Genomic DNA, 22,423 nt, shown 5'->3' with positions numbered 1-22,423 from the left:
GGGAATCTCAGTGATGTTGTTGATAGAGTACCAGGCCTAGTGTCAAAGAGACTACTGTTCCTGAGTTCAAATCCATCCTTAAGACACTTAGCCCTGTGACTTTCTAGTAAGTCACTTAGCCTCAGTTCCTCATCAGTAAATAAGCTGGAGAAGGAAATGGCAAACCATTCCAGTATCTTTGCCAAGAAAGCCCCAAATGGGAACAAAAAAGTAGAAATGACTAAACAACTTGTTTATTTATAAGTTATTATATTATTAATTGATTAATAATTAAGATATTCATTATCTTATTTGGGTCTCACTACAGTTCTGTACCACAGACACTAATTATCTCTGTTTTATCAATGAGATCATGTGAGATTAAGAGCCTTGCCAGTGGTCAATGACTGATTCTCAGAGACAGAGTTTAAACTTGAGATTTTTTGACCCTGTGGCTCCCGAGCCCCGTGCTGTAGCCATCACCCAGCCCTCTATAAATCGGTATTAGCTACTTTCTCCAGAGGAAGCCATTGCTCATGCTAGTGTGGATGACGGAGCCAGGTTGGGGGCTCTCCCGCTTCTGCAGCTCTGGTTCAGGCTTTGGGTGGACCACAGTTAAAGCCCACCAGGACACCAAAGTGGGCTTGCACGTACTGGGCTGTAAGAACGCCAGCGATTGGCTCACGTCGCTCTCTTGTCTTTCAGGTTGTAGGGATTCTCGTGGGACTGGGCATCATAGCCTTGGTGACTTCACCCCTGCTGCTGCTGGCCTCCCCCTGTATCATCTGCTGTGTTTGCAAATCCTGTCGGGGCAAGAAGAAAAAGCACGACCCGCCCACTACCTAAGCCTGCCCCCGTGGGCAGCGTGTCCAGGATATGGGCGGTATCCTGCGTGAGGATCTGGTGTGGTGCCCTCTTTAGCAGATTCGTCTCCTTCTCCTTGCCAACCTTTGGAAGTGCCTATTGTCTACGGGCTTTGAACTTGCTTGTGAGTCTCAGTGTGGGGAAGGGCCAAGCTTTATGTTGTGTTTGAAGAAGCCTGGTTGTGAAGCCCAGACTACGAATGTGGGATATGTCTGGAAACCTTGGGGCTGAATGGGAAGGACCAGTGTCACTTGTCATCCGAAGCTCCGTGACTTCTGGACTGGTCATCTTGTGGCCGAGGAGAAGGAGCCCGAGGAGATCTCTCCTGTTACAACAAACTGTGTTGCTGTGATGATTGCATGTATGATCGGAGTGCTAGAGGAGACTTATCTGAAGCTCTGTGATTCCTGAACTTGACAGAAGAAGGAGCCTGGGGAAACATCTCCTTTCAAAACAAACTATTGCCATGATTATTATATGTATGAAAGCGCTGGTTGGGGAACGAGATGGAAATGCTGACTTGGCTAGATTAGATATATTTATTTTCCTACCATGATAGAGTAGAGAGGGCTGATGCAAAATCTTTGCTGTGTGTGTGTTGGGGGGGAGGAGGGGATGTTGAGGTGGGGAAGGATCCACTTTCTTAGCAAAGAAAGGATCTAAGATAAATAGCCCACCATATCTTGGGGATGTATCTGTAGAAATGGTATCACTGCTTCTTCTGTGAAGGTAGAATAGGCTGAGTGTTTGGTGTGTCAGGGTACCACATTCGCAATATCTATGGAAGGTTTTGGGCTATATTTTGGTAACTTTACCCTGGGGAAGAGAAGGAGGTTAGTCTCAGTTTTCAGTAAGAGGATTCATGGAATGAGAGGAATGGTAGTATGCCCATTCCAATATCGCCACCTAGCAAGTCCAATTTTCCAAGGAGACCCTTGTTTTGTACTTAGAGGACCTCTTTTAGAAATGTGTTTTATGTGAAAGAAAAAGGGGTAAAACTCCATTATAAAAGATGATAGGCAACAAAGTTTGACCCTATAATCTTAGAGCTTTAAGTTGTAGAACGGGGCCTAAAAACAAATCCCATCCACAAATATAGGTCATAAATCCCATATCTACTATATATCCATCTGGTCTCTACTTTGAAAGAAATCTCCATTGCACATCCATGTGAAGCCAGTCTAGAAATACCCAGATGTTATGAAGATAAACAGCTCCTTAAAAAAGGAATGAAAATGAGATCATCCCTTTTACACTGAATATACTCAATTTTGAACTGGCCTTCAGAGCTGTTCCTAACTGAGTATGTCCTAAATCTTGTCATAGCAGTGGAGAATATAATTCTTGTGCCATGCTAGGATGGAAAGCAACATTTTTAGTTCTCTTACTGTCTTCCTTTCAGAACCAGTTCTCCCTTGGACCCAATACAACATGTCAATTTCTCAGTATCCATATTTAGAATTGTATTATTCATGCACACTACAGTTCCATCTCACCCACTTAGTGGGCAATTTCTTGAGTTTCTGTAGCCAGATAGAAAGCCAGTAACCTAGAGGCCAGTTTCTGAAGATAGGCCTCTCTGTACTTGAGTTGATCCTCAGAGGTCAATGGGACCTTTCCCTCAGCCCATAATAATAGCTTTTAAACCTTGTTGGGACCCATTAGGGATATCAAGCTGCTCAGCATTAAGAACCTTCCATACCCCACTGAGGCATCTAGATAGAGTTTCTAGGTAGAAGATGTTAGTGAAAAGGCACTACATGAGGTGCTAATTTTAAAAACTAATTTATCATAGGTTGCTTCAGATGAAAATGCACAAACTCCATTTTTTTTCTGAGACTTGTGTCACTTTTTGGATGCTTGTGGACCTGCTTTTCCTATAACTCCATAACTTGAACTTTTTAAGGACATCTATTATATATGGTTGGTAGTCTATGCTCAGTGCATAAAAAATTAAATAAATTCTGATCCTGGGGGTTTGTGGTCATCTTCCTCTAAAGCTAATGGCTATTCAGAAGCTATTTGGATATACAGTATTTACTGATATACTTGGCTATTTGATTTATAAGATTGCCGTAGCACAGATCCCAGTTGGTCACATATGCATTTCTAAAGAACAAAGGTTTGCTCAAGCAAGAAGGTAATGGGGATGTACATTTTTAAAGCACTTTAACTCAAACATGTTATGTATTGATTTGTCTTTTTTTTTTTTTTCGGTTATCCCCAGCACTTAGCATAGTGCTTGTCACACAGTAAGCACTTAATAAAGGCTTTTTGATTGATGGTGTGAAATTAAACATGCACATTTTTTATGATTTGTAAAAGTTATAGAAAAGAATTCTGGGAAAGCTTATGGAGTGGCCTCCAACCAAAAATAACTTTGAATAGTTATATAAATGTCATTTTTCACTCTTCTTCTGCTTGCCTTGATTTTATTTTTCCCTACTAATGAAAAACACTCACCTATTGCCAGTGGTGCCTTTTCTGTGGTGACTCTCATGAAAAAGCTTACTGATCTTTTTCTACCTGGAACCTGTTGTCTCACTGTAGGCGAGGGGGTTTCTTTATGTGATGAAAACAATCATAAGCACTCAAAGAAACTTTATTTCTCTAACGGGAAAGACATGAATTTCTAGTATTATATTTTGTACTTTGAAATGCTCATAACTAAAAAGCAGATAAAGTCTAGAAATGATTTTATTTAGAAAGAATCAAAATAATAGCTAACATTTATATAGCGCTTACTATGTGCCAGGTACTGTGCTCAGTGTTTTACAGTTATCAAATTTGATCCTCATGACAATCCTGAGAGGTAGCTGCTATCATTATCCCCATTTTATAGATGGGGACGTTGAAGTTAAATGATTTGTTCAGGGTCACACAGCTAAGTATATGATTGAGACTTTTGAACTCAGGTCTTCATGACTGCAGGCCTACCACTCTATCCACTGCAATAGTTTTTTTGCAGTAAGAGAAAGACTTTTAAGGATGAAGGGATAGAGAAAGGAGCATCTATGAGTCAGGTTTCAGGAACCTGCTTTCTTACGCTTTATATCTGTGACTTTAATTATTAACCTAGAAAGCTTCCTAAGGGTTAATATGTAGACACAAGAGAAGCCCAGCCATGGATAGAGCACTGATCCTAACATTGAGAATATCCGAGTTCAAATCTAACTTCAGATACTCAGGACTTACTAGCATATGTGACTATAAGAAAGTCATTTAATCTCAATTGCCTCACCATTCCCCAAAATCAACCCTCACAAAATAAACAAATAATCCCAAATACAGCAAAGATTTTAAGAAATTAACCCAGTTTTTTTGAAAGATGTTTGAGGGAATTAAGATAAGATCCCACAAACAGCCAAACAATTTGGCAGGTAAAGGACTGAGGCAGATACTTGAATGTTGGAACTTAACTGTGTAGACAATACTCTTCAATTTGAGGCATGAAAGCAGCCTGAAGATTCTAAATATAGCTAAAGGTACTGGTAACTTGGATTAATTATAAACAGAAAGGTTTTGTAAATATTCCTGTAAAGCCTGCAATGTGGCAATATTAGCTAGCCAGATGAAAAGGTGAACTTGGACTCTGTCTCCCTAATAGACCCTTTGAGCCTATTCTATCCTGGTGATTTCAGTTTCCTCATGGGAGGATTGAAAATCATACTATAGCTTAATTCTGGGGTACTATAACCATAACTTTAATGTTTGAGGATGTTGTAGCAATATGAGATTTTTTATTTTCAAAGTGGTATAGTGTAGGGTAGATAATTGAGGAGCAAAGATTAACTTCTACCAGGAGTGAACATCTTATAAAGTCCAGAATGAACAATTGAAATTTTTATACAGAAATCTGCAGTGACTTCCCATTGTTGTCTATAGAATAAGATGATAGAAAGTACATTATCTGGCATTTAAGGCTGTTCACGTTTGGCCCAATATATTTTTCCAACTTATTTACATGACTCCTTTTTACATATTTTTATATTCCTGTTGAAATAGATAACAAATTGTTTTTTGAACATGATACTTCCACTACCATTTGTGGAAGTCATCATGCGTGTCTAGAATGTACTTACTAGCAGTCTTTGTCTTTTCTCAGCACAGGTGCTGGGTTTTCTTGAATTTCTTGAATTATTTTGATTCATAAATTAGTTTTTTTTTCTGTGAGGCAAAAGGGGTTAAGTAACTTGTCCGGGTTCATATAGATAGTAAGTGCCTGAGGCCAAATATGAATTCAGGTCTTGCTGACTCCAAGGACAATGTTCAATCTACTATACCACCTCCCTGCCCCATGAATTACTTTTTCTGATTTCCAACTTCTTCACTCCCAGATGAAAGTAAGTGATCTTTCCACTCTTAGCTTTTCCTACAGCACTGTTGGGATCTCACCTTCACTTTCATCACAATAATACCTTGTATAATACTTAACTGAGAGCATATTGTATTGCCTCACCTCCAGCAGAATCTGGGCTTCTTGAGTGGAGAAAGTGACTTAAAAAAATCATTACCCAACTCAAGGTCTCATATTTAGTAGATTCTTAATAAATATTTGCTGAATGGGTCAGTTACATTTAGAAAAGTTTTTTTTTTTTTTTAATACTTCCTTGATCTTTTGTTTCTGTTTAGAATAATAATCTTATTTTGGTTTCTGGGAGAGTCAAACTAGGAGCATAGCTGTCTAATTAAGTGATGCTTAGAATGATAAAAATTCTTGTTCAGGCTGTGATTATTTGCTCTGATCTTCAAATGCATTTTGAGAAAGCAAATAAAGGATTTCTGCTGCAGTTGGTATCATGCAGTCCTGGCTCTACACAGTTCAAAAGCTATGTCTTATTATTATTTGGAGGCAAATCATAATTTTCTGAGTCTCTGATTTTTATTCTCTTCTCTAAAACTGAAAAATCTGAATATTTATTACTGTTTGTTTCACTCCCATTTCTGCCTCTAAATGATTGTTTTTTTTTCTGTTTGTAAATTATAAATATATGATTGTTTCCATGTATATAGATTAATATATTTAATAAATACCTAACTTTAAGGGCAATAGGAATATAATTATGAACAAATTTTTCACTGAACAGAAGATCACGTTGTTCTTAAGGGTCAGTATTTTATCTTAGTAATGATATTGGCTTCTATGCTTCTTGCCATTTTCCATTTGCTTAATAGTGTCCGATTTTATTCTCTTTTAACTTTTATGTTTCCTTTTCAATTAAATCTTTAAGAAAATGGCCAAGGAAGTATTAAATTGGAACTTTGGAATGAATAAATAAAACCCTTTCAGTCCTTTAATAAAATTGCCCTTCTTTGCATTGGTATCTCCTTGGTAAATCTTGATAAATTCTCAAGTCTTCTGCAATTGAATGACTTCAGGTTTAGCAAATATTAAGTGCCTGCTAAGTAGATGTAGGCATTGAAGAAAAAGGAAAGAGCTAAGAACAGGTGATTTCTTATTCATGCTATATTGATTCCATTCAGAATTTCAGGCTGAATGGCTGCTCTCATCAATGAATCAATCGATTATCTTATGTTACTACCAAAGGCAGAGGATGCTTTGGAAAGAGCACTATATTGCCTATGGTCAGAGAGTCTGGGTTAAAATTCTGACCTCTAGACAAATCTTTGACTTGAGTTTTCTCCTCTAAAATAAGGATTGACTGGATAACATCTACGATCCTTTCTAGCTCTAATCCAAGGAGGAACTACTACAAAGGCCACTATTATTGAAATTTTTGATCATCTCTGATTATACATGTGTTGCAAAGTTGTTAGATAGCACTGTTAATTAATGCAATAGGTGTTTCCTTTTATTGGTTAAAAAAAGTGTTTAAAAAATGCATTTGGTAAAGTTGGAAATTAAGGTTCCATTTATTCAATTGACTTTCAAAAAATCAATTGTTAATCCAAACTTACGATGAATTTTAGAAATAGATTAAGAATCGTTACTGTTACAGTTAAGAAATCCCCCACGGATTCTTCCATACCTTGGTGGTAATGAGTAATTTAGACACATTGGTAATAATCTGTTATTGTTAGAAGCATTGGGACAATGTATAGAGAGCCAATCTTGAAGCAAGTCTGAACACTGGGGTTCAAGTTTCTCTTTTTATTCAAACTGTAGTTCTGAACAAGTCTCTCTAAAACTATAATTGCAGATAGCAGAGGAAGTGCTAACTGAAGAGTTATACAAGAAGTTTTTTTTTTTTTTAAATTTGGGAGTTCTCCATCCCTCTATTTCCCTGTGTTATGGCTATTCGAGCATATGAGCTATCTGAGCTTCTAATTAACAGCTACCATAATTCTAACTTCTCTTTTGGTAAAATCCGTAAGATCACTTTGAGGACACTTCTATTTAGCCAAATGTTGTTCATGAGATCTTGTAACATAGCAATATTGTGTAGTTTAAAAAAAAATAGAATTTCAGTGTTCAGCAAATTTAATGAATTTTCAAATAATTCTTAAATAGGTGGCTTCATACTCCATTGATGATTAACCAATGCTGTATGTAGCACTTAGTTTCATATAAATGAAACTATATAACTAATATATTTCAGAAGATTTGATGATCAGAATTATACCATATTGTAAATTTTGGGGTATGCTGGAAAACAAATATTTTCTGAAGCTTTCAAAACAATGATCTACCTGTACCATACTACTAGAGTACATTTTATTTTTTTTAACCTTGATTGTTATTAGACTAGGTATAAAATAACTTGCATATACATGGCAATTCTAACTTTTGAAAATTATTTTTAAAATGAAAATAGTATGCTTCAATTTTCATTTAGTTTTCATAGTTCTTTCTCTGGATATGGATAGCATTTTCCAGTGTGAGTCTTTTAGAGTTGTCTTAGATCATTGTATTGCTGAAAAGAACAAAGTCTATCTAAGTAGTTAATCCACACAATGTTGCTATTATTGTGTACAGTGTTTTCCTGGTTCTGCTTCCTTTACTCAGCATCAGTTCATCTAAGTCCAGGTTTTCTGAAATCTGCCTGCTCTTAATTTTTTAAAGAATAGTAACATTTTGTTACATTCATATACTACAATTTGTTGCCATTTCCCAATTGATGGACATCCCCTTTGTTTCCAATTCGTTGCTATCACAAGGAGAGCCCTTATCAACATTTTTCTTCATATGGGTCCTTTTCCATTCTTGTCTTCATATCAGCAATATGAGAGAGAACATGTGTCATGTGCATTTTAAAGATAAAGAAATTGAATTAGAGAAAGATTGGGTCTTTCTGAAGGTTAGTTAATGGAAAGTGTAATATATTGTGGAGAGAATAATGAATTTAAGGTCAAAAATCCTGTTAGTAAGTTCCAACTCTGCCTCTTAGTAGCTGTGAGGTTTTGAATTCATCTCAACCTTAGGTTTCCCATCAATATAATATAGATAATAATATTTGCATTAACTTATAGGCTTTTTGTGAGACTTTCTAAATGCTATATAAATGTCAGTTTATTTCTAGAGAAGTAGTATGTTATCAGGGAAAAAGTGTTCAACTTGAAGTCAAAAGAACCCAGATTCAGTTCCTACCTCAGAGTGACTATAGGCAAGTAATTTAATCTTGGACAATACTCTACAACTTAAGTTATAATGAATAAAGAATAAAGGTGAAGGAGTCCTCATAAGTCCCTGGTATATTATAATTCAAGACTAGGTCAGAATTTAAACTTGGTCCCCAACTGTCATATCAGCATAAAGCTTTTTACAATTCTACTGAATGTGTCTTCCCTTCTAAGTACAATCAAACTTACAGAGTCCATACTACTTTTTTTCTATCACATAATTCACAAAATTATATAAAAGATTCCATCACCTGTGTTAATAGACATTGGATCACCTGAAGAGGGCTAATATCTTAAAAGTCATTTTTCTTTTTGCCTATGTATAAATACATATAAAGCCAATCAGGTATATTGTCTCATTCTCACCTCCCACAAAGGATTTTCTAGGAAATGAAAGGGAGGAACAGGTTAAGGATAATTCATTTTAGAATAATGTCAGAGGTTCTTGTGTATTTGATTATTTTATGGTGGAATCTCTACCACTCTAGGTCTAGTTGTTCTCCCCAAGTCTCTCTTTAATGTCCTGCTTCCCCCAACATAGTTGTTCTGTCCTTATAATTAAACTTAATTTCTTGAGATTTTTCCCCCCTGCTCTTGATAGAGTGAGAAAGCAGTTAACACAGATGCCAAATACCCTCCTACTAGTGCTGCTGTCAAGTTCTTATCCAATTTGTGTTTTAGATCCTATGGTCTGATTGTTATGGAAACCTCATAATTAATTTTAAAAAATAAGGCAAGAAATGGAGCATTGAAGGATGAACTATTGACATGTGATGTGGGGGAGTAATTTTTCTTCTTTCACAATATCAAAAATAGATGATTGTTCTATGCCAGTTTTCTTATATTTTAGATGAAGAACTGATGACCCTTCATCTACTTCAAAGTGATAGAGGCTTTAATCTATGTAAGATTCAATGAAGTGTGTGTATGTATATGTGTGTGTGTGTTCCAAAAGATATGTATAAAGAAGTCCAGTGCTACAGTGAATTCTTTTGCATATTTGGTTTTATCAGTATAGTTTTCTGCCTTTTGTGCTAAGGTATATTTATTTTCATGCCCTAAGTTTCCTAGTCTCCCCTGCCTCTGGTTAAAGTATCTAGCATTTGGGACTTTTGGGGAAAGGCCCTGCAATAGGTTAAGGAACTTTAAAAAGTGAAGTCTATTCTTAGTTGTTTCACTTTGTTTTATTCCTTAATGAACTAGATGGATTATTTTTTGTTGTAATTGTTACATTGATTAATGATTTTTGATTATTTTCCATTTTAAAATAAAATTATATTCAAAAAATTCTCTCGTGGTATTATTACTTGGGTATTGGGAAAATATGAAGAAGGATTGTGGGGCAGCCTTAATGTAGATCTTGAAGCCCAGCCAGTCTAACAAATTCTAAAGAGCATTCATATCCCAAATTCCAGCATGGCTTAGACTTGGGTCCAAGAAGAATTTGGGAATAATGATGGTCTAGGGAAGGCTGGCAGGTGTGGAATAACTCTTTTCTCTTTAAACTTTCTCTGCTACACTGTCCTGTGTATGAACCCCAATTTCTGACTTCACTCCCTTAATAACTCAACCTGCTACGAGCAAAACATCGACAAAGAAAATTCAGGGATATCCTGAAATCTTCTCTCCTGGATGAATACCAACTAATGTGATACAGCCCTTGAAGCAACTTACCCATCATTGTATGCACTCATATATTAAACATAGCTTCCCTTACAGAAATGTTGTTGTTCATTATTTTTTATGGAAAAAGAGCAGTGACATGATGAAAGAAGGGGAGGTGTGGAAGGTGTGATTTGACTTGTGAATGGATTGTATTTAAGTGAAACAGGACTGTGCAAAGTCATCAGCTTCTCTCCCACCTTCAGAGTAATCTGAGTACAATGGCAAATCATAGGTCAGGATGGCTGCTGATGATCCTGGATGCAGTGACTTGACTTTTTTAAGCTAAGGTCTTTCCCAGATTTCAGTTTCTCTGAGGCAACATATAATCAGTTATTAATGGCTAGATAGTAACTGAGGTAAAAGACCTAATTTTCACAAGCAAGTTTGAGGATTTCTAGTTTCCATTATCCCACCCCCTCACATACCCACTTCCCCCCAAAAAAACACCTCCACCCCCTGCCAAATACCTTACAAATAAATATATCGCACCACCTCAAATTATAAAATCTAGTAGTAATGTTTGGTGCTGCACACTGCACATAACTATATAGTAATTCTAAAATTACTAAAAGAAAGTAACAAGTAACATTTGTGAAGCAAAAGCAAAAAGCTGCCATTGTAAATCTACTTAACTTTCCTGAAGCCTTCCCTTAATGTCCTGCTCCAAAAAAAGCAAAGTGGTTTCTTAGCTCTTCTGTCCTTACAATTAAACTTAACTTTGTGAGCTTGTTTTCTGCTCATGGTATAGTGAGAAAGCAGTAAACACAGATGCCAAATACCCTCCTACTAGTCTTTTGTCAAGTTTTTATCCAATTTGTATTTTAGACCCCATGGCCTGATTGTTATGGAAACCTTGTACTTTTTTTTAAAGGCAATAAATGGAAGATTGTAGGATGAACTATTGGCAAGAGACAAATTTCATTTAAAAAATAAAATATAAAAGTACCTTTTGACTGAACACTGACTTCTTCATAATAAAACTTACATCAAGCTTTTCTACACCTAATTAGTCCTATTTGTGAAGAAAATGGCTTTTCACCTATAGATGGTAATATGTGAGTCACTATAACCATACCTTGCCTCTCACAGAGACATAAACATATAATAAACAAAATAAAATAACAAGAGCTTAAGGTAAGTTTTTAAATTATACTTTGATTAAAGCAAAGAGCACAATGAATTTTTTTTCCTAGCTGAGGCTATCTGTTATGACCTAATTTCATAACATCCCCTTAAAATCCTGTAGCATTTTATGCTGTTTATTCAACATGCATTCATAGTTTGTAACTGGGTTTAGGGAGGAAAAGTGTTATGTTTACTCTCAAGAACCTATTATGTGCAAAGCAAGAGGCAGTAGGGTGGAATGTATAGAGAGACAATTTCAGAATAAACAAGACTGGGGTTCAAATGTTACCTCTAACATTACCTGCTGGGCACTTGACAATGTTTGTGGCAACTATCAGAAATTGCAGAATAGTTGCTGATCCATACTGATAGAGAAAGATTTTACTCATGTGAACTCCCGATACCAATGAAATCATAGGTCTGAACAAAGAGAATGTTGAAAGAACTGTATTAGGGTATATGAAGTATGAGGAATACTCGAGCCTTATATTCCAAAGACAGGATATATATAATGTATATGTTTACACAATAGATCCACACATATATGTATTTAGTCAGTTAACATATATTTATTAGGCTTCTTCTATATGCTAGCCATATCCCCTTTGCCAAGTATACAAAAGACAAAAGACAGTCCCTGCTTTCAAAGAGCTCATAGTCTTAATGAGGGAGATGACAAATATATAACTATGTATGAAGAAGTTATAGACAGAATAAACTGGAAATAATTGATGTAAAGAAGGTTGTAGAATTAAGGGTTATTGGGAAAGACTTTCTGTAGAAAATGGGATTTATTGGGGACTTAAAGGAAGCCTAGAAAGCCAGGAGGTGAAGATGAGGAGGAAGAAGATTCCATAAGCAGGGATAGCTGGTGAAAATTCACTGACTGAGTCAGGAGATGGGTTGTCAGAGAACAATACTTTTTTGAGGTATAGATGATAGAGCATAAAGTGTAAAAACCCTGGAAAGATATGGGAGGGCAGGTTACAAAGGGCATTTAATACCAATTAAAGAATTTTATATATGATCTTGGAAGTGATAGGGAGTTGTTGGAGCTTATTAAGTAGGAAACATTGAGTAAGATAATGGTACTACATTTACCTTGAGGTACCAGAATTTAAGAATCATCCCCCATTATTTGTGACACCTACAGACCTGATCTGACTGAAAATGCAACAAATGATATTAAGAAGGAAGAGTTCAAAAGATATGAGCAGAATCAGGATAGAGTCCTAGAAACTTAGAAAGGACCGAGGAGAAGAGGGAGAAGGACAGTGTCAAAGGCTGCAGAGATATCAAGATGCTGAAGATTATGAAAAGACCATTCAATTTGTGAATTAAGAGATCGTAACTTTGGAGAGAATAGTTATGATTGAATGACGAGGTCAGAAACCAGACTGCAGAGGGAGTCTGCAGGGAAAGGTATTGGAGGCATTTAATAAAGATAGCTTCCCAAGGAATTTAGCCACAAAGAGAGGAGACCTTTGGGAGGAATAGCAGGATCAACGGAGGGTGTTTTGAAGGTGGAGGGAAATATGGACATACTTGTAACATAACAGACTGAAGATAAACGAGAGTGAGAATGATAGAGGAAAGACAATCTTTTGGAGAAGAAAGGATGAAATGGGATCATTTGTATCAGATATACTGGAGTAGACTTAGCAAGAAGAAAGACCATCTCATTATATGAAACAGAGATGAAGGAGAAGATGGTAGCAGAAAGCAAGAAGAAAGCTCTCAGCAAATTGTTCCAATTCTTTCTCTAAATTATAAGATGAGGTTCTCAGCTGAGAGAGTGAGACAAAGAGAGCTAAGGGAGGTTCAAGGAGAGATGAAAAGGTTTGGAAGTGTCATTGTAGGGAATGAGATAATGAGTTCCTAAGAAGTGTAGAAAGATTGTCTATTGTCTGTGAAGGCTCAATTGAGGTTATATAATATAAATTTTGCAGTGGATCTAGTAAGAATAGTTGCCTGATTTTATCTATCTATATTAATCAGCATATATGCAGGAGTGAAGGTGGCAGATGGTGGGAAACATCTAAGGTTGAAGTTTGGCAGGATACATTTGGCAATATGATATGGGAGTCATGTACTCAAGAGGACAGTGTGGAAATGAACTAGTACCCTGAAGGGTCAAAATGTGGAAAGGAGAGTATAGCTACTGTAGGGGTATAGATACACAGTACATATATGCATATTTGTACATAATTCATATAGACACACACATGTACATATGTAATACATTTGTATAAATATATACATAAACATGTATATATTTATGCATATATATATATGTCTGTCTTCTGTCTCTGTCTCTCTCTCTTTTCCCCTTTATCTCCTTTCTCTCTCTCTCTCTCTCCCCCTCCATCTCTCCCTCTCTCTCTCCCTCCCTGAGATGTCTAGACTTTCCAGTAAGGAAAATTAGCCTTAAAGTACCAGGACTTAAAAGTCATGTCTGATGATGTAAGGCCAGAACTTTGAATTCCTGAAAGTTGCTCCACCAGATTATGCTGAGGAAGAAAAGACAGGGGAGGGAAAACAAGGTATTCTGAAAGCTCCTGTTCAGATGACCAGAACAGTAGTAGGCAGGAATGAAACTTGGATCTTTTCCAATTTTCAGTTTGGAAGTTTTTCTCTGGGCTTTGTGAAAAAGTGGAGTGTAAAAATACACCTAAAATGTTTTTTTTTGGTCGTTGTTTCCTTTTATTTTCCAAATTAAAATAGTGAATCTAAGATTACCCCAATCATAACTGAGTATCTAGTATCAGGCTGACTTTAGAGATCCCCAGCTTCACACTGAGATTGTGGAATATGTCAGAAAATGATCCTCTCAAACATGAGCCCAAGACTGAGAGATGTTAATGTAGGCTGTCACAAAGGTGAAACCTAACTACCTAGCTCTAAGCTGTCCAAGTTCTATAAATAAGTAGGCAGTAGGACAGACAAAACACAAAGTAGCATCAACTAAATGTCAGATGAGCTGTATGGGTCAGAGAATCTACCAGCATTGGGTTTTTTGCAGCCACTCAAAATAATATTCTGCAGCACTTTGTTTCTATTTATAAAGGCTTATTAGCCTGATGATAATCAGCTAAACAAAGATTTAAATGGTATATAAATGTGTGTTGTTCTGTCAACTTAAATTTGAGAACACCTGATGAAGACTTCATAGGAAGAGGAAGATTAATGATATCGTCTCCAAAGGCTTTATAAAAGTAGTGGTAACATGAGTAGGACCTTGAAAGATGATGGTATTGGAAACTGAGTGGATGCCCATCAGTTGGGGAATGGCTAAATAAGCTATGATATATGAATGTTATGGAATATTCTTGTTCTGGAAAAAATGCTTAACAGGATAATTTCAGAGAAACCTGAAGAGACTTACATGAACTGATGCTAAGTGAAGTGAGTAGAACCCAGAGAACACTGCACCCAGCAATAAGAAGATTATGTGATGATCAACTCTGATGGACATGGCTTTTCAGCAATGATGTGATTTAGGCCAATTCCAATAGATCTATGATGGATCTACATCCAGAAAGAAAACTATGGGGACTGAAAGTTGATCTCAACACAGTATTTTCATCTTTTTTTATTGTTGTTTGCTAACATTTTTCTTTCTCACTTTTTCCTTTTTGATCTGAATTTTCTTGTGCAGTATGATAAGTGTGTAAGAAATGCACATGTTTAACATATATTGGATTACTTGCTGTCTAGAGGAGGGAATGGGAGAAGTGAGGGAAAAAAATTAGGGATGCAAGGTTTTGCAAGGGTGAATGTTAAAAAAAAAAAAGAAAGATGATAATATTTCAGACTGTGGAGAGCCCTTCAGAGAGGAGTAATGAAAGAGAAGAGACAGAGTTGTACATAGTGAGCTTTGGGAATGAGGAGTAGAACAATTTGACTGAACAACAGGGTTTTGGTAGGAGGACAATAGGAGATGAAGTTGGAGGAATAGATGGGCAGATTTTGGAGGATCTTAGATAGCAGTCTAAAGAGTTTTAGCTTTGTTTTTTTGAGAATGTAGAGTTGCTAGAGATTTTTGAGTACAAAAGTGAAAAATGGAAAACTTTTTTTGGGGGGAAGGAGCGGGCAGGTAGATGGCACAGGGCACCAACCCTGAAGTCAGTAGGATCTGAGTTCAAATCTGACCTTAGCCACTTAACATTTACTAGCTGTGTGATTTTAGGCAAATCACTAAATCTCAATTGCCCCTCATCCCCCCCCAAAAAAACCAAGCCAAAAAACCAAACTCTTTTAGGAAATTAAATCTGGCAAAGATGTGTATGATAAATTAGCTTAGGGAGAGACATAAGGCAGGGAGACCAATTAAAGAACTGTTCAAATATTACATACAGGAAGCTATAAAGACTTTGTCTAGAGTTGAAATGGAAATTAGGAAAAGGAATTCAAGAAGTCTAATAAAAAGTAGAATCAGTAGCACAACTGGATTTTATGGTATCTTTTTTGTTAATCGGGTTTTCAATTTAAAATATGATGTGATTAATTTATTATAACAAGCTGTACATAGTAGGTTTACACTCTCATGTGCAAACAACTTTTTTTTAATTTTGTTATGGAAGTGCTTATTTTATTTCATAAATTAAAAAAAATTCTATAGCATAAAAAAGTATAATTTAAAAAGCAGTTTTTACCTTGATTTTGCAAGTACAAATAGAGATTTGAGAATGTCCAGTTTATCAAATGCATAAAGATGTTCCTTAAGGGAATTTTTTTTTTTTTAGTTTTTTTCTTTTATTCACAGAGCCACAAAAAAGAATTTTAGAAGTCATTTAATCCAGGCCAAAACTCCTGTGGAGGGGGACTTCATGATCAGCAAGTGGTCATATATACTCTGCTTGAAGAGCTCATAAGAGGAGCTACCCACCAATTCTCAAAGTAGGTCCATTAAACCTTTGAATATTGGTGATTGTTTTTCTATATTGAGCCTAAATCTGCTTCTCTGAAACATCTCTCCTTTACTATTGGAACCAATTAAAACAAGTTTGGGAGCCAAGCAGAACAAGTCTAATACATATTACTCATATTATATCTTGAATCATAAATGCTTGAAGACAGATAAGTCTTCTCTTTTCCAAGTTAAACATCCCCAACTTCTTCAATAGATATTTATACATGATATGGTTTCCAATTATCTCATCTTTCTGGCTGCCTTTTTCGAAGTGCTTCTGGCTTATTATATGTCTTTCCTAAACTATGATATTCAGAATTGAACATAATACTCAAGATTTAGAGTAGCCTGGTGGTGCAATGGGTAGAATGCCAGTCCTTGAGTCAGAAAGACTCATCTTACTGAGTTCAAATCTGGTCTCAGACACTTACTAGAGATGTTACTCTGGGCAAATTACTTGTTCCTATTTGCCTCAGTTTCCTCATTTGTAAAATGAGCTAGAGAAGGGGATAGCAAACCACTCTAATATCTTTGTGAAGAAAACCCCTAAATGGGTTCATGGGAGTGGACATGACTGAAAAACAACTCAACCACAATAATCTCAACATTCATGTCAGAGACAGTAATTAATAGTTACCATTTATACAGTGTTTTCAGGTTTGCAAAGATCTTTACAAATATTATTCCATTTATTCTCACAATCACTTTGGAAATTAGGTACTATTATTTTCTCCATTTTACAGATGAGATTTAGTGATTTCTCCAGGGTCACACAGCTAGTTGTTATCTGAAGCTGGATTTGAATTCAGGTCTTTCTGAACAGTTGATCATTTTATCTTTGATTCTAGTAGATGTCCTGGTAATAAAAGTCCCCTGTCATTCTTATACCATGACTTTGTGGCAGGCTTAAAATCTCTTTCCCTAATTCATCCTCTATTTCTTCTTTCTGTTCAGGTGGTTTTTGGTATATCAATGATGTCATTGTTTCTTTTTCTGCCTATTCTTGACCTTCACTGGCTTTTTTGTTATGATTCCAGAATTTCATAGCATGAAAAAAAACTTCTTAACATACAATGCTATTTCTCTTTCCCTTTTACATGTTCTATTGTCTTTAAATAAGATAGTACACTCTACAGCTATACTCCAGCCAATGATTCCATTCTATAAATTTTCATTGATACCTGTACTGTCAAATTCTTCTTCATGAGAATTTTTAGCACAATTACCTTTTTATTCATAATGATTTTTCCATAAATTTATTAATGTCCCTTATTGTTATGACAATTTATAATATATTATTCTACCCTTCCTGTATTAAAAAGAAGAAAATGATTGAACAAAGAAAACAAAAACTATGATTGATATTTGTAAAGACATTATACACATGGTGACCATTGCCAGAAGATACACATTGGGCGTTATTTGATGAACTGATTTTTAGGTGATGAGTTCTTCTGTTCTTTTTTTCCCTCTGAGGTAATCAGAATTAAATTTCTCAGGGTGTAGTAAACATCTGAAGTCAGATTTGAACTCAGGAAGAGGAATCTTCCTGATTCCAAACCCAGCATTTTATCCGTTGTGTCACCTAGTTGTCCCAAACACAGCCATGGGAATCTTTTATTTTCATTCTATAATATTTTCTGAACCCTCTCAGGATAACTTCACACTCTTACTCTGAATGCAAGGTGCCCAGAAGTCTTCCTTAGCTAAACTAGAAAATAATGGTAAATAGAGTAAGGGACTCAAGGTACTGGAGATGTTAAATGGTCCATGTTGTTGTTATTCAGTTATGGCGGACTTGTGTCCATGGGACTTTCTTGGCAAAGATACTGGAGTGTTTTACCAGTTTCTTCTCCAGTATACTCCCATTTTACAGATGAAGAGGCAAAATAGGTTAAATGACTTGTCCAGGATCATACAATTACTAAGTGTTTGAGATCAGATTTGAACTCACATATCCCTGCTTCCAGACCTATTGCTCTCTCTATTGTATCACCTAGTGCATAGAACATGCTACTTTTATATTCTTTGGAAAGAATGTCCCTATGAAAATGCAATGAAGTGGGTCTATTCCTGTGTTTGGCAGCCTAGTAGCATAAATAGTTATCTTCAAATCCTACTTTTATCTTGCTTCTTTTGAAACTTAAAAAGTAATTTTTTGCATTGTAATTCCTTTGTAAGTGACATTCTGTTATCTCTTGATTGTAGACTTCATTCCAACTAGAAAATAGAGGGATCAGTTGGTCTTACTGTGTTATTAAAAGCTGTTTAAGCTTTACCCTTCAACTGCAGTTGAAGGGTAATCTATGGATGATGACAAAGGAAGCATGTTATATTTTGGCCAAATTCCACATCTATTAATGAAGACCCCTTCTTCTTAATAAAAAAAAGAGTAGAAAATGTATTCCTCAGGGGTTACTTTAACTTTTCTGAATTGTCTGTGAAGAACTCAATCTTCCCTTGGATTCTAAGTATCCTGATCCAGATAAACCTTGGGAGGATGAGCAGCACTTGTGGTTAGATAGGTGGTTCTTGAAGTGGTTAGCAAGTATTTTTAGGGAGTTTCCTCTTAAGGGCTCATGTATCACAACTTGGCTCAGTGCCCATGGCATTCTAGATCTGAGGCAAAGACTTCTACTCTCTTCTCTGTCTAGTGAGTCTGTTGCTGGTGGCAGTGAGAAGTTGGTTACATGTTCTTATTTTTTTCATGAAATGTCACCTTTGAAACATCTACATTTCCCAAAAAGATCTTTGAAAGCCCTGTCTTTAACAAATTTAAATAAAAAAGTGGGAATTAAGGATTAAGTGTGTTTTGTCTTCCTGAGGGCATTAACTATATTTTTATCTCAGTGAGTCTGTCATTCTGGGGAAGAGCAATTTATTTTGATTCACTGAAACCCTTGCTTGAATGTTAGGTCCACTTGAAGGAAAAATTATGAAATAGACAAGTGTACCTTCATGTTTTGTTATTCTCTCCTCTTTTTGCTACAGTTCTTCTTATATTCCTCAGGTAACATAGTGCCCTCATCCTGTCTTCTGGCTGCCCAGAAATATCCTTTTGTGTCAGCTTTTGCTGTTATACTTTTAAAGTTTCAAAGAGTAGCATAAATGAAATCACCTTTCTCTAGCTTTCCTCAAGTGATAGAGTCCACAAACATTATAATCAATATAATCATTAACCATCTTCCTTATCATCCCCATTCCTATCCCTTTGTCAGACATTTAGATGACATGGTAAATAGAGTGCTGGATGTGATGTCAAGAAGACGTGAATTCAACTTCTCTCTCAGGCACTTATTAACTTTGTGACCTTGGTCAATCAAGTCTGCCACAGTGTGCTATAAAAATAGGGCCCATCATGGACCCACACTTAACACCATATACCAAGATAAGATCAAAATGGGTCTATGACCTAGGCATAAAGAGCGAGATTATAAATAAATTAGAGGAACATAGAATAGTTTATCTCTCAGACTTGTGGAGGAGAAAGAAATTTGTGACCAAAGATGAACTAGAGACCATTACTGATCACAGAATAGAAAATTTCGATTACATCAAATTAAAAAGCCTTTGTACAAATAAAACTAATGCAAACAAGATTAGAAGGGAAGCAACAAACTGGGAAAACATTTTCACAGTTAAAGGTTCTGATAAAGGCCTCATTTCCAAAATATATAGAGAACTGACTCAAATTTATAAGAAATCAAGCCATTCTCCAATTGATAAATGGTCAAAGGATATGAACAGACAATTTTCAGAGGATGAAATTGAAACTATTACCACTCATATGAAAGTGTTCCAAATCATTATTGATCAGAGAAATGCAAATTAAGACAACTCTGAGATACCACTACACACCTGTCAGATTGGCTAAGATGACAGGAAAAAATAATGATGAATGTTGGAGGGGATGTGGGAAAACTGGGACACTAATACATTGTTGGTGGAGTTGTGAACGAATCCAACCATTCTGGAGAGCAATCTGGAATTATGCCCAAAAAATTATCAAATTGTGCATACCCTTTGATCCAGCAGTGTTTCTATTGGGCTTATATCCCAAAGAAATACTAAAGAAGGGAAAGGGACCTGTATGTGCCAAAATGTTTGTAGCAGCCCTGTTTGTGGTGGCTAGAAACTGGAAAATGAATGGATGCCCATCAATTGGAGAATGGCTGGGTAAATTGTGGTATATGAATGTTATGGAATATTATTGTTCTGTAAGAAATGACCAGCAGGATGAATACAGAGAGGACTGGCGAGACTTACATGAACTGATGCTAAGTGAAATGAGCAGAACCAGGAGATCATTATACACTTCGACAACGATGTTGTATGAGGACATATTTTGATGGAAGTGGATTTCTTTGACAAAGAGACCTGAGTTTCAATTGATAAATGACAGACAAAAGCAGCTACACCCAAAGAAAGAACACTGGGAAACGAATGTAAACTATCTGCATTTTTGTTTTTCTTCCGGGTTATTTATACCTTCTGAATCCAATTCTCCCTAAGCAACAAGAGAACTGTTCGGTTCTGCAAACATATATTGTATCTAGGATATACTGCAACATATCCAACATATAAAGGACTGCTTGCCATCTAGGGGAGGGGGTGGAGGGAGGGAGGGGAAAAAAATCGGAACAGAAACGAGTGTCAATATAAAGTAATTATTAAATAAAAAATTAAAAAAAAATGGGGCCCATAACAGTACTTATACCACAGGGATATCATGAGGATCAAAATAATATAAAATGCTTTTGCGATCATCATGTACAATAACTAGATAGCATTATAATTTAGCCATCCCAAATAGCTTGCCGCAAATACATTTGAGCTTTCCTTATAAAGAGAAGTTTACTTAAATATCAAAGTCAATCAAAGGAAGAAAAAATAAATTATTTTAAATTTGCTTTAGAAATACTGAGCAGTTATTGTGCAGACCTTGAGTTAGGGAAGACTCATTTTTCCTGAGTTCAAATTTAGAATCAGATGCTTACTAACTATATAACTCTGGGCAAGTCACTTACCCCTGTTTGCCTCGGTTTCCTCATCTGTAAAATGAGCTGGAGAAGGAAATGGCCCACTATTCCAATATCTTGGCCAAGGGTCACAAAGAATGGCACATGGGTGAACAACAACAACAACAAAATTAGATCCATTGATGTTGTCCTTAAGACCTATGCTTTCCAAGGCAATCCTAATAAACTTTGGGTAGAAATTGCCATCTGCTTCCAAAAAGAGAACTATGGAAATTGAATCTAAATTAACACATGCTATGTTCACTTTTTTTCTGTTTCTTTTTTCTCTCTTTTGGTTTTCCCTTTTGTTTTGTATTTTTTCTCCCAACATGACTCATAAAGAAATGTGTATTAGAAAAGTTAATGTGCAAGTATAACCAGAAAAAAAATAAAACAATTAATAAAAAAAAGACCTATGCTTGATTTCTTTCAAGTTCAAGAACAAGGTTTCAGTTTTTGTTGTTGTTGTTTTGTTTTTTTTCTACTCACCCTTCATGATGTATTAATGCAAAGGATACCATTTTTTCCTCACCCGCCTGGTGAATGCTACAACCATTTCAGCTTTTAACATTCTAGGACTTTCAGCAGAAGAATTTTTCTTGCTCCTAAATTCTTGGTTTAAATCATGGTAGTGCATTTACTTGAAGCACCAATGTTCATTGTCAAGATTAAAGTAATTGGAAGACATTCTAACATGCTAACATTCTAACTAGGACTTAGTGGTTGGGATGTGAAAAGAGAAATTATATTTTCTGACTGTACCAGTAGCATAGCTGTTGCTGAAAAGGAGAAGTTTTTCTTGAATTCTTGAGGATTCAGCCTAGAAGGCGGTGGAATGGGGAGACAGTCCAAAGGAGCTGGATTCTAGTCTGCAATTTACTGATTATTTGTTATCAGGTCTTAGTGAAATTTCTGTCTCTTTATTTACAAAATAAGGCTACTCCATTACTCACTCTTCAGTATCTTTGAATCAGTCTGTCAGTTAGTTAACAAGCATTTATTAATCACCTATTAGGCACCAGGTATTGTATTAAGCTTTGGGGATTCAAAGAAAGGCAAAAAACCCTACAAACCATCCCTCCCTCCCCAGTTCCTGCCCTTAAGGAGTCATAACCTAATTGGGAGAAGACAACACATAAACAAATGTGTACAAACAAGGTTTGGGGTGTCCCAAAAATCTTAGTGCAGTTTTCAGCTTAAAAATGTTAATTTAATATCTTAAACCAGTGCATAAAATTGCACTAGGATTTTTGGAATGTCCTCTATATATAATAAATCA

At 36.0% G+C, this 22,423-nt stretch overlaps 1 protein-coding gene across 2 annotated transcripts in view; it reads left to right on the top strand.

Annotated features, from left to right (window-relative positions):
• Positions 1-8,949, top strand: part of RNF144B (ring finger protein 144B) — a 140,582-nt gene extending 131,633 nt beyond the window's left edge. For both annotated transcript variants that reach the window (XM_051970627.1, XM_051970626.1), the window contains exon 8: positions 685-8,949. In XM_051970627.1, coding sequence (XP_051826587.1) covers positions 685-825 — 141 coding nt within the window. In that variant the 3' untranslated portion in view covers positions 826-8,949. The remainder of the gene's footprint in view (positions 1-684) is intronic.
• The last annotated feature ends 13,474 nt before the right edge of the window (positions 8,950-22,423 follow it).

The sequence above is a fragment of the Antechinus flavipes genome, chromosome 1 (assembly GCF_016432865.1).
Source record: "Antechinus flavipes isolate AdamAnt ecotype Samford, QLD, Australia chromosome 1, AdamAnt_v2, whole genome shotgun sequence".
Taxonomy (NCBI): domain Eukaryota; kingdom Metazoa; phylum Chordata; class Mammalia; order Dasyuromorphia; family Dasyuridae; genus Antechinus; species Antechinus flavipes.
Note: the sequence above shows the minus strand (reverse complement) of the source record. Positions and strands in the feature narration are given on the sequence as shown.